The sequence below is a fragment of the Lathamus discolor genome, chromosome Z (genome assembly GCF_037157495.1).
Source record: "Lathamus discolor isolate bLatDis1 chromosome Z, bLatDis1.hap1, whole genome shotgun sequence".
NCBI lineage: Eukaryota > Metazoa > Chordata > Aves > Psittaciformes > Psittacidae > Lathamus > Lathamus discolor.
Window position 1 is genome coordinate 110,313,018 of NC_088909.1, and position 13,535 is coordinate 110,326,552.

At 46.7% G+C, this 13,535-nt stretch overlaps 1 protein-coding gene across 3 annotated transcripts in view; it reads right to left on the reverse strand.

The window, feature by feature from the left end:
* MYO5B (myosin VB) overlaps window positions 1-13,535 on the reverse strand; it is a 157,490-nt gene that overhangs the window by 118,627 nt on the left and 25,328 nt on the right. For all 3 annotated transcript variants that reach the window (XM_065663542.1, XM_065663541.1, XM_065663543.1), the window contains exons 2-4: window positions 7,622-7,732; window positions 4,630-4,801; window positions 1,592-1,736 (exon numbers count right to left, since the gene is read on the reverse strand). In XM_065663542.1, coding sequence (XP_065519614.1) covers window positions 1,592-1,736; window positions 4,630-4,801; window positions 7,622-7,732 — 428 coding nt within the window. The remainder of the gene's footprint in view (window positions 1-1,591; window positions 1,737-4,629; window positions 4,802-7,621; window positions 7,733-13,535) is intronic.

A 13,535-nucleotide genomic window follows, 5' to 3' on the forward strand; every position in this document is an offset into this window, starting at 1 on the left:
CTGAGACACAAAGCACCAGAACAGCACTACCAGCAAGCATCTTGTTTATTAAGAGCTCTGAAGGTGGTTATTTCCATGTCTCCTTGCAAACATAGCAGCCCTAACCATGCACAGGCAGCTGTCAATTATAGGTGGCTGTCAAAAGTAGATTTACTCTGATAAGGAGGACAAAGTTGAGCATCTCTGGCTAAGGCTCCCTGTTAGCACACTGCCTGCAAAACAATGCAGGCATGTGGGAAACCATCAAGACTTTCCTAGCACAGACTTCAACAGAAAATTAAGTCTTTGTATTTTAGACACATACCCAGGAAAATCAATGGGGCCTGTCCACACTGGTCAACAAAACCCTGACATCCTCCAAATAGAACAGTGCAGCTTGCTGCTCAGGCTGGATTCATATAACAAGAACACAGTCCTAAGCCTTCTTTTTTTCCATAGACAGCTCCTCAGACTTCTAAATTCTTCTCAAAGTGGTTTTGCTCCAAGCACAAGCACTTGCTGGAGGGCTGAACTGAGGCGTGGAGTCAGTTTGGGTGCAATCCCTCCAATCTCTGCCCATGGCAGTGTTCCTCCAGATTCATTTCCAGATTGAACTCTAGAGCATCTCCGATTATAAATGCATCCTAACTCACAAGTTAAAGATGAGATACAGCAGAAAACAGGCTGCAACCCTTGGTAAACGGTTACGTGCTTACTCTTACTATTAAAAGCCAAGGAAGAAAAAAAAAAATCACAGCTAATCCACAAGTGCATCGAAACACGCTGTGAAAGTGCAGATAATCATAATGAAATGATCCCTGGTGCAAAGCTTTCAGCTTCCTCTCAAATTCTCTTGTAGATCATGGCTTATCAAAACAAAATCCTGCATCTGCCCCCAGCAACACACAAGCAGAAATAAATGAAGTAAAATTCACACTGCATTGTTCTGGTGAAGACATTGCTTTAAAGGACTTGTAAATATTACCAGTCACCTTCTAACTCAAAAATCACAGTGTCTCCATAAAGACGACTAACATCAGCCTTAGACTGATTATCTCTACAAATTATCCGAAATGCGGTTTCCTCTAAGCTATTACACATGACATTTGCAGAGTGGTTTGAATTTCTTCCAGGAAACTCATCCAAGCAGCAACAGGAGAAGGATCTCCATCTGAATCATGGTTGCACTGAACTCATGAGCTCCCGAAGACCAAAGATCCCCACCAGCCCAGCCTGCCTGGCAGTCTTGGCAGCCAACAATGGGGTCAGGTCTGTAAGCAGAACTAATCAGAAATGCCCGACCTCAAAGAGATTTCAGTGTGAAGCAGTTCTGCACCGTGCAGGGGAAGGTGCTGCAGGAATCAAGTCTTGCATCTCACGAAAGGACAGAGCAAAGCACCCATGGGTGAAGACAGCTACCATGATGGGGAGATACCATACCAACTTGGGGATATAAAGGCACAACAGAAGACCCTGTATTCTCAGAAGAGAGGAAAACCTGGGTGTTTCACACACTATTCCACAACTTCATTTTAACTTCAAGTTTGCAATGTTTAATTGCCTATTTGATCCGACAGTTCAATCTGACCCCACTGACCGAATGATCACTTACCTGGCCATCTGCTTATAGGCTTCCTCTGCCACAGCAAAGATGTGAGGATCCATATCCCCCATGTTTTGGCCACTGTACGCATAGATGACATCTTGTCCGTAGATTGGCAGCTGCTCATATGGATTAATGGCCACAAGTACAATACCTTGGAACAGATAAATGGACAGATACGTTACAAACCAAGCACAGAGTTAATACTTCAGGCTTTTTAGGGCTTGTGTTAGTTGTTTCAATCAATCTGGTGACGGACTTCTAATTCTTATCTCAGCATCTCTTGATAGCAAGGCAATAATCTCCCACATCTACAGAGAAGGCACACAATACTGGTTAGAAGAGCAAATACATAATAATCTTCCTTGTATGAAGCCAGATTTTGCAGGAGGAGTGAGAAGAAGAGCTGAGCAGTCCGTGAGCCTTTACTTCGAAAAAGCAATTCCTGTGCAACCAAAGCTCTGTGAGCCCCAAACAAATATCCCGGATTTTCCCCTGTCTTAAATCTTGAGTAAAAACTAGTAACAAAGAATGTACTCAAATCAAAATGAAATGCATAAATCACAGGAAATGAATGCCAGAGCCTGCATTAAAGCTTTAATGTCTCTTTCCTCTCCAGCTCTAGGAACGCCGTGCCTGGCTGGAGGAGGCAGCAAGCCCTGGAATTAATGACATTAATGAGAGGCAAAGACACGCGTGGTGCTACCTGTGCGCTCGAGGGAGCTGGTTTGCACCCTGCAGAACTGAAGTACTGACAAGCTCCACATCCAGAGCACCTTCAGGTTTTGTGGGTTTGAATTGCTACTGTGAGGAGCTCCAGAGAGCCTGTGGCCAGTGGGACCGGGCGCTGTGCACAGCCCGGACGATTCAGGGCTTGGGCACGCTGAAATTACAGCGAAGCACAGGAACTGTCAGCCTGCAGCAAACGCCAGGATACGTGACAGGAGGCCAAGAGCAGCCAAGTCATGTTCCCTGCCTCCGTGCATCAAAAGGAGTGAGAGCAGCAGTCGAGGAGGGGATTCTATCCTGCGCTCTGGGGAGACTCCCCTGAAGTCCTGATCCAGCTCTGGGGCAGCAGCACAAGAGGGACGTGGAGCTGCTGGAGCGAGGCCAGAGGAGGCCATGGAGATGCTGCGAGGGCTGGAGCAGCTCTGCTCTGGAGCCAGGCTGAGAGAGCTGGGCTGGGGCAGCCTGGAGAAGAGAAGGCTCCTGAAGGGGAGACCTGAGAGCAGCTCCAGTGCCTAAAGGGGCTGCAGGGAACCTGGAGAGGGGCTTGGGACAAGGGCCTGTAGGGACAGGCCAAGGGGAATGGCTTGAACCTGCCCGAGGGGAGACTGAGATGAGCTCTTAGGCAGAAGCTCTTCCCTGTGAGGGTGCTGAGGTGCTGGCACAGGGTACCCAGAGAAGCTGTGGCTGCCCCATCCCTGGCAGTGCTCAAGGCCAGGCTGGACACCGGGGCTTGGAGCAAGCTGCTCCAGTGGAAGGGGTCCCTGCCCGTGGCAGGGGTTGGAGCTGGATGAGCTTTAGTGTTCCTTCCAGCACAATCCAATGTGTGATTCTATGATATCAACCCAACAGCTTCACCTCACCATGCCTTGCTCCCATCTTGGCTCTCTTAGGGTCATTCATCTGTTTCCCTTAGTCGCTGAAAACATGCCACAATGCCAACCAGGCTGAAGGCCTATAGTTGCCTCAGGACTGGCTACTAGATAAGCACTCTTCTCTCCTCAACTACTTCATAAGCAAAGCACAATGTATGTAGCACCCACACAGAGCTTTGCAGCTAAACCTACACCTGCTAAGCCCAAATGGCTAAGCCTAAACCCATGTATCTTGATTATCACGATGCTGTGTTCAAGGTTACCAGGAGCCCTCACAATGAGCTGCACTAATGAAACCTGACTGATTTTGGATGACAGCAGGTTTGCAGCTGACTGGGAACACGTGTGCAGCTGCAAAAGTCTGCAAGTTATGACAGCAGTCTAACATTACACACCATTAAATATTTAAAGTACACACCACTACTGCCAGCCACTGAGGCCATGTATTTCAAGAGCACTACTTTAAGGCTCACCTCCTCCTGCCACGCATTTCCTCAAGCACCCTAAATTGGAACACTTGATCATACCCATAGCAGCCTTAACCACACAAATAGTCCCATGCATTTTGCTGATACCTTGCAACTCACCATTTAGAGAATCATTAGTCTGCACCACTGCTAGCAAAATCACTTTCACTGCTATTAAGAGAGTTCAACATTCAATATTCTCCAACATAACTAAATAAAAATGGCTGAATTGTCTCCTTCCTTTTCTTTTTTTAGGTTGCAACTTGTTGCCATCCATTCACAGGTAAGTGCTGTCTTGAATGGCTTTGGCAGGCCACCCTCCCTGAGAAGTACACACGTAGAATTATAGAATAGTCACGGTTGGAAAGGACCTCAAGATCACCCAGCTCCAACCCCCCTGCCATGGGCAGGGTCCCCCACACCAAATCATGTCACCCAAGGCTCTGTCCAACCCAGTCCTGAACACCACCAGCGGTGGAGCATTCACATACCCTCCTTCTGCTTTGCATTGAGTTAGATGTCCCCCAAAGTCATCAAGAATAGGAAGGAAATAACAGTGCAGCAAGGGATTTTTTGCAGTGTTTTGGAAGGAAAACCCACCATAGACGCTTCTCAGTTGGGCCGCATCTTTCTGGCATGCTGCTGCTCTTCAGTGGTTTGCTAGATCCTATTTTTTACCCCTCAGACTGCCAAGCACATGCAAAGTTGGCCTCAAACTCATCTGACAAGACATTCCCACCAAGAGATACATGGACCATGAGCTCGGGAAGTTCCCAGTGCACCAACCCTCAAAAACAACCTCTGGTTTTGCAACCTAAAGCCTATTGACACACACTCGTGTTTTCCACCCACCCCAGATTCACAGCCCTGGACCTTCCTCACGCCACAGCCTCTCGGTTGTGGGTCTCAGAGGGTTTCTATATGGACGTATTCTAACCCGTTGCATTGCAGGAGCTGAATGTATGGCCTGGACACTCACCACAGTATGTGTAGATGTGGTTGGACTCGACGAACCTGACTTTGAGGTTGTGGAGCACTGCAGGCTCGTGCAGGTAGCTCAGGGCAGTCAGGTCATTCTCTCCCACAAGGATATCTGGATTGCGCAGGAAAGGCAATTCATTTCCTTGCAGGTCAATGGGATATTCGTAGAGCTGAAGAGACACACACAAAGAACATGAGAATACTAAAACCAGCAGCTCCTTTAAGGTCTTACAACTTATCCAAGCATAACTCCATCCTGACACTACAAAATACACACACATCTTGCTCTAAAGGAAATGAAAGCCCCTTTGTGCTACATCCTATAGAGATGTGGATGGCGCACGACCAGGTGACAGGTCATCCACCTTTCTGGTAAATGCCTTTGAGCTGTTCAAAAGATGGTCCTGATGGACACTGATGGTGGATAAGCACCAACCTGAGCACACCAGGGTTGTTTTCATGCCAGCCTTGGATCAAATTACGTTTAGCCAAATTGCCTTGAGCCAGCTCTGACCAGTAGCAGGTACCATACAGAAAACCACAGCTTCATCTGATCTAAGCATCTTCATGCTCTTTGAAAAGTAGCCTTATTTCAAACCAGACCATATTCTCCCCATCAGAGAGATTTCTCAGCTAATCTTTAATTCAGGTTGCTTTTAAACTTAAAACCTTATACCCTTTCAGGCAGAGAAGGACATGGAGAAGCGAGGAGCCCCTGCTGCTTCAGTATGTCAAGAGCCAGCTTATGCTGTTGAAATATACAGCTGCCCATATACTAATTACTTTTGACTCATCCCTAAATGAAGCAGACACCTAATAAAGAGAAAAAGTGTAATTTCCTTCCTTTACAGTGGAGGAAACAAAACTGTTGTGATCTTACTTTGCATAGGGTGCTTCTGGAAGGGGTCCTGACACTCAGATCCCAGCAGAAGGATCGAAAAGGCACCACTACCATTGCTTTGGCACTGGGTTACTTACTGCCTGTGCAAACAGCACAAGAAAAGCTGACCCAAAGTACACAATGACAGGCTCCTGCAGCACATCTGACAACCTCAGGCTTGTTTTATACTCCAATTCCACATTGCCAATGATAATTTTCAAGAGTCTGCACTCAGTATCACATCTTAATGGCAAATACACAAGGGATCCCTTGTGATATTAAAAAAATCAGCTCTTCATTCAAAGGGAGTACACTTGCATACAAAGTGCAGCCAGAAACCACAAAATCCATGAAAATTCACTTTAAGCACAAGGACAAAAGAGAAGCACTAAACAGTCGGGTAATGCATGTTGGCTGTCAGGAACAAAAGGCTTTCAACAGCTTCAAATGCCCCAAAGGTACGTATGCTCAGGATCTCCGATGCACACATGTGCTGTTCCCCTTCACTAAAGCTTTTCAGCCTAACATGACTTGGGACCAGGCAAGGTTTAATACAGCAAATCGTCAAACAGGGGTCTCTGGGAGCACCCTCACTGAGCAGCGGCTACTCTTGCACAACCTCAAAGTGAGATGTTCTTGTGTTTTGCCATGACAGTGACATGCTTATTAAGCTACCAACACCTAGTAATCCTTTAATCTCCTTGTGCTTTAATGTTGCTGACCCTGTACAAAAAGGCTAGACCTTGCAGGACTTCTTAGACCCTCTGGTTCCAGAGAAACATCCAGATTAAAGATCAGAAAGAAAGGAAAAACCCTCTCCCACCCCAACCCCAGAACTAAAACTGCTGAAGAGCTCAAGCAGAAGGGTGGAGGTCGCAGCGCTCAGCGTTATGTGCAAATGTACTTTGGCAGCCTGAGCACAAAAAGCAGTATGAAGGAGCTGCTGTGGATGAGATGGGCACCCACCTTCACTCAGGCACCCCAAAAAGGACACCATTAGCACTGCTCAAAAAACATGCCTGAAGCTGAAGCCTGTATTGCTTTTCATACCCATCACCAGTTTCTTGCAAAAACTTGAGCATTGCTGCTTGGTTTCTCCCAAGTTTTATATCTTCTTGTCACAGGAACAAGAGAAAAATCATGTAATAAACCTGCAGTCATCCCTATGGCACCCAATGTCACTGGGAAGCAGCGATAAGCTGCTGCATGGTGGAATGGTGGAAGCATGCCTATCTTGTGCAACATCCTTGCATCATGAGGTTGCCCAGAGAGGTGATAGATGTGTCATCCCTGCAGATATTCAAGGCCCGGCTGGATGTGTTTCTGGGCAACCTGATCTAGTGGAAGAAGTCACTGCTCATTGCAGGTGGGGTTGGACTGGATGAGCTTTGAAGGTCCCTTCCAACCCAAACCGGTCTATGAGTCTATGAGCACGAAGCATCATGTCATTAGAGAAAAAAAATACACGCAAATAACGATTGATATGACTTGGAATACGGACTGTTAGATACAGGATGGTGAATCCAGGAGGTCCAGGCACAGGGCTACTGGGCAGGGAAACCACAAAAAAGCAAGGGGCAGTGACTCATAGTCCTATGCAGAGTTTCTCATTTTTGTCTTTTAGAGCTTTTTTATTTAAAATAAAAAATGGAGGAAAAGGGGTTTTATGGAAGATTATACTTAAAGAGAAAAACTAAGGCATGGAGAAAGCTGTTGCACAGAAGTCACTTCTATGCTCTAAGTGATTTTTCCATTGGTGGCCAAACTTGAGTAGATTCCACCAGTCTCTCTCTTCCCAGTTTGCTCAGCAGCAAAAAGCATAAACTGATATTTCTAACACACTGCTGCTATTAAAGAAATCATTCTGATATCACAGACTATTACAACTTTGCCAAGGGATGAAATGAGATGAGAGAGGTCAAGGGCTTTTCTCACAACCCACTCTAACGCAAGTGCCTGGGGAGGGAGCGGGCAAGGAAAAGCTGGAAGTGCTAAGGCAATAGAACACGTTAAAATACTTCCTAAAAATATGAGATGGCTGAGGCTTCTTCACACGTTAATTCAAAGCTTTACATTTCTGAAAAGTATAAAATGACATTCAAAAGCTTACAGTTTCATCTTCAAGTTTCAGATGCAGGCTTTTATCTCCCTCTTTGTAATCCTTGATAACTTCTGCCGATCTCCAAACCTCATCAGGGTCAGGAATCCAAACCCTTGTGTACTGTAGAATGAAGGGAGAAGAAAAATATGTAAAAAAAAAAAAAAAAAAAAAAACCAAAAAAGAGAGAGAGAGAAAGAAAAAGTTTAAACATAAGGAAAGCTCAGGATATTAAATCAGAAATAAATTAATTCACCATGGATACAATTCCGCACTCAGTGTAAAATCAGCGCAGCTAAACCATTTATTTCAGTAAAAAAAAAAACTCTTCTAATTTTAGGTTTTGCGGTAAATTATAGACCAGAAGTCTGATTTTCAATCAGGCAGGGTGTACACTGGCTTGTTACCAATCTAATGAAGCAGGGCAGAGTCTCAAGGCAAAACATGGAATTTAATTTCCCTGGGAAAAAGACAGCCTTCCAGAAGCTTTTATGAAATAATGCAATTCTCCCCCAGCAGACTGTACACCAAAACATATTTCTTTTGATCAAGACGACGTCAGGTTTCTCCCCACATAGCATGTCCTAAACCAAACCCACTGCCATGGGGCTAAAGCACACAGAAAACACCAAAGCCAGCTACTTCGGTTGGAGGCAAACAGGCTTTAAGGCTCCAGAAAAATGCTTAGATGCAACATTTAATGTTATTAACATCTCCAAAGTTAGGGACACCCTTGTTCTTCTAAGGGTAAATCCCAAAGGCAGACCAGTATGACCCTGTCAAAGTGTCCACAAAAGGTTGAAATCCAAGAGCAAGCAGCACCACTCACGTGTAATGAGATGGTGGCATTACCCAAAGCCACAGCACCTCCTGCTAATGAGATTTAATTGCTTTTATGATGCAGAGATAAACACTTTGCTCAGGCTGTGTAAAAGCATCCCCCCCGTGCTGAGCAAGTAACTGCTGCTGTGCTGAGACCTCAGTGCATGCTCTCAGGAACTGGGACAAAGGCACTGCAAAACCAGCAGTAACACTGCAGCTTCCATGCATGGGTTTCCCTCACTCTCCACATCCACTTTTCTTTTGGCCAGAGCAGGTACCCGTTTCCCTACTCATGGGGCTACCTTGGCAAGGTCCCAAGAGCAAGGAACCTAAAATTGCTCCATCTCTGCAGCGAGCCACCTTTTGTTGCTGGACACAGACTCGTAAAGCCAGCCTGATGCTGGACTCAGCCAGACAGCACAGAGTCAACGGGAATCCTTCTACAATCACTTACTGGCATTTTGGGGGGACATGTCATAGACTCACAGAATCAACCAGGTTGGAAAAGACCTTCAAGATCAAGTCCAACCCTTACCCCAGCACTGCCAAGGCCACCACTGATCCACGGCACTGAGGCCTCGTCTCCATGCTGTGTGAACCCTTGCAGGGACGGTGCCTGCAGCCCTGCCCTGGGCAGCCTGTTCCAATGCCTGAGCACCCTCTGGGGCAGGAATTGTTCCTCAGCTCCATCTAAACCTACCCTGGTGCAGCTTGAGGCTGGTTCCTCTTGTCCCATCCCTTGTTCCTTGGGAGCAGAGCCCAGCCCCTCCTGGCTCCATCCTCCTGTCAGGCACTTGTAGGGAGCCATCAGGTCCCCCCTGAGCCTTCTGTTCTCCAGACTGAACCCCCCATGTTCCTCAGCCATTCCTCATCACATCTGTGTCCCCTTCACTAGTCTTCCCCCAGCTCTTCCTATCCATTGCAATCAGAGCTATATAAACTCATTCTTACACAAAACACAAGGGGTTGGGGAAAATCCCAGCAAATCCAAGTGACACCAGCACCGCAGAACCAAAGAAGGTTTTGGCTTTCATCTTAAAGCCAAACCTCCAGCACACAATCGCCAAATAACATTCACAGCAATTCAAGAGTTAAAGGAGCAGCAACTGTCTAGCAGCCTTCTTTGCAGCTGAAGAGTAATAGATTTTTATATGTATCTTGTGTAATTATTTATAGAGCTGCTCAATAGCTACAGCAGCGAGAACCTTTAGATGTTAAATAGAGCTACACAAATGTATTGCCAGAACAGCAGTTTTATCTGGGAGGGGAAAAAATGAAATAAATAAGTAGACTTTTCCCAGCACCTCTAGCTCCTCACGAGCCTTCAGTGCTTTCCCTGCCACAAAGAAAGGAAGCTGCCATAGGGAAGGGACAAGTCTGGGACCCCAGCCTAATCTCCGCTGTCCACTCCAACCAAGGCAGTATTGCAAGAGGTGAAACATCGCTGCAGCACAGCCAGGAACCCAGCTTTAGCTGGACCATGAAAGAAGGACTAGGTGCAGTAGGCAAGATGGGGACACACCAGCCTTCCTCACCTCCTGCACCTCAGCCCAGTTTCTCCCTCTCCAACACGATGGGAAGGGCTTTTCAAACCATTGCTGAGGCTCTCACCCCTCCTGCAGAGTGCCTTGCCTGCCTTTTCATCCCCACCACCATGGTTTCATCCAGTGCCAGCTCTCTGTGGCAGAAAGAGATCAAATATGCTCTAGAAATGCCTGAAATAGCCAGGGATCAGGATGTACCCAGCTCAAGGCAGCCTCAAAAACAAGAGGTGGCTGGAATCCTGCAAATCCTCCACCTGCACAATGGGCTGGGCTGAGACATGGACCTGTAAGGACAGATGGATGGGAAGAGGGGCTCACTGACCCTAAAGCAACCCCAAAACCATGGTGGTGCTTGCTCATGCTTTGGTGGTTGAAATCTGGGTGCACCTCCAGCAGCAGTAAGAGGTCACATCAGCCCCTCTCAGCAACTCATCACCAACCACAGCCAGGAGCTGCTCAACACCCAGGCATGATGCAAGGTTCACAGAATCACAGAATCCCAAGGGTTGGAAGGGACCTCAAAAGGTCATCTAGTCCAACCCCCCTGCAAGAGCAGGGTAACCTACAGTACATCACAGAGGAACTTGTCCAGGCGGGCCTTGAATATCTCCAGTGTAGGAGACTCCACAACCCCCCTGGGCAACCTGTTCCAGTGCTCTGTCACTCTTACAGTAAAGAAGTTCTTCCTGATGTTAACGTGGAACTTCCTATGTCCCAGTTTACACCCATTGCCCCTTGTCCTATCACTGGATATCACTGAAAAAAGCCTAGCTCCATCATCCTGACACCTACCCTTCACATATTTGTAAACATTGATGAGGTCACCCCTCAGTCTCCTCTTTTGCAAGCTAAAGAGACCCAGCTCCCTCAGCCTCTCCTCATAAGGGAGATGTTCCACTCCCTTAATCATCTTTGTGGCTCTGCGCTGGACTCCTTCAAGCAATTCCCTGTCCTTCTTGAACAGAGGGGCCCAGAACTGGACGCAATATTCCAGATGCGGCCTCACCAAGGCTGAGTAGAGGGGGAGGAGAACCTCTCTTGACCTACTAACCACTCCCTTTCTAATGCACCCTAAGATGCCATTTGCCTTCTTGGCCACAAGAGCACATTGCTGGCTCATGGTCATCCTCCTATCCACCAGGACCCCCAGGTCCCCTTCCCCTTCACTACTTTCCAGCAGGTCAACCCCCAACCTGTACTGGTACATGGGGTTGTTCTTCCCCAGATGCAAGACTCTACACTTGCCCTTGTTAAATTTCATCAAGTTTCTCCCCGCCCAACTCTCCAGCCTGTCCAGGTCTCGCTGAATGGCAGCACAGTCCTCTGGTGTGTCAGCCACTCCTCCCAGTTTTGTGTCATCAGCAAACTTGCTGAGGGTGCACTCAGTTCCCTCATCCAGGTCATTGATGAAAATATTAAACAGCACCGGTCCCAGCACCGACCCCTGAGGAACTCCACTAGTCACAGACCTCCAGCTAGATTCTGCGCCATTGACCACAACTCTCTGCCTTCTTCCTTTCAACCAGTTCTCGATCCACCTCACTACTTGATCGTCAAGCCCACACTTCTTTAGCTTATCTACGAGGATGCTGTGGGAGACAGTATCAAATGCCTTACTGAAATCAAGAAAAACTACATCTACCGCTCTACCATCATCCCTCCCAGTGGCTCAGCAGTGTGGAAGGGTAGAAACTCTCAGCATCCAACATCCAGGGATGAATTTACGACCTGGTGATGGAAGATTCACGTCCCACCAGCCACCCTGACAACAAAAACAAGACAATTTGCATGATATAACTGATTTTCCAAGACACTGTGTATACACAACATGTATAAGGGATCATGTAGTGTAGAAGGCAATAAGTCAAGGTGTTTGCAAGGTCTCAGGAGCCCTGGGAATAGCTTGTTCCCTGGCTGGGAGATCCCGAATTAAATCCCTTCTTAAGCACTCTCTACATCGAGCTTTTCCCATCCTGCTAAATAGCTGCAGGCTGTTAGAATAGGCTGTTATGAATGCATTTCCCCAAGCATTTATAATGCTGTCGTCTCGTGCATGCATGCATGCACAGACATATCCAAAGAGGGGATCACCTTTTCTATTGTGTATTTTCACCACCCTCACCTCCTTGCTGCACTCCAGCAGAGAATGCCAGCGCTCAGCCCTCCAGGCAGGGCAGGCTGCTACACAAACTTGCATTCAACCTTCCCTTTCACCCATAAATCCCAAATATGTCAAACCACACAGCGACAAAATAAAAGCACTTTGCCATTCTTAGATCTTTACAAAGTCAGCTTTAATTAAAGCCCAATGAGGCTTGGAGGCAGCACATGCTGGGGGAACACTAGAGGACCATGCTCATGTCACCTGCCTTCCCCATCTCCAACTTCTGAAACCTGCAAAGCGGCTTCACATGCTGTATGTTTGCCAGTTAAGCTTCTATAGATGACAACCACCAGGTCACCAAAACCATGCCCCCAGACAGGTACCCACTTGGGCAGGGGGTGGGCATCTCTGTGAACCTTTACTTCCAGAATCTCACCTCTAGCATAATTATTCCCTGTTCTAGGCCAGGTCCTGGCTTCGTTAGCTTTAACCTGTTGATCTTCTGGAGGAGCTTGTTATAAAGGGAAAGGGCAGACATGTCTATGTCAAAACACTGGGACTGGAGAATTATAAGGAGACACAACCCTGGGCAGACCACTTAACCTCCCAACACGTCTCCATCCAAGAGGGTGTAAAGAAAAACATTTCTTTAATCCTCAAGGACGCCTTTGAATGATGTGTTAGCGTAAATCAGAAATAGCTCCACATGCTCCAGAAAAAAAATATGATCCGTTTTGTTTTGTTTTGTTTGTTTTAAACAAGGTTCCCAATAAAACCAAAGCAATTCGGTGCTCTCAAAGCCTCTTGCATTATTCCACCCAGCTTAAGCAGAAGCTTAATAAATTCAATCTGCACCTCCTGATTTGATTTAGATTTTAGCAGGCTGCCACTGTGGATGCAGATTAAAACCAACATTAAATTAGAAGAGGCAGGTTTTGTTTTGCTGTTTGAAAGCCCTCGGTGACAGCCAAAGGCACCCCCAGCAAACTCCAGGCGATGTGCTTAGAGGATGCTCCATCGCAGCAGGAAGGGATGCTGGTCTGCACAGAAAGAGTTACACCTCTGTGTACTCTGTGTGGACATTAAATAAAGTGTATAACTGTCCATTAAATTCAGAAAAAAATGCTTAAAAATGAGCTATTTCAGTCTAGTCTGTGTGTTTGGTGATTGCAAGTATTTGTGGCAAGCTGGAAGTCAGCAAATCCATCTTTATTATTATTGTGTTTTAATCTCCAGAGTTATTTCAGGAATGGCAATACTCACAGCTGACCCTGGGAAGTTTTCATTGCTCCTGAGCTAATGGCACCTTTCCAGGGGCATCCTTCCAACAGAACTGCAACCAGAAGGAGGGCACAGCAGAAAGCCCATAATGCTAGCAATACAATAGTACCAACCACCAAGCAGTTATGATTTCAGTAGAATCATGGAAGAATCATAGAATAGTTAGGGTTGGAAA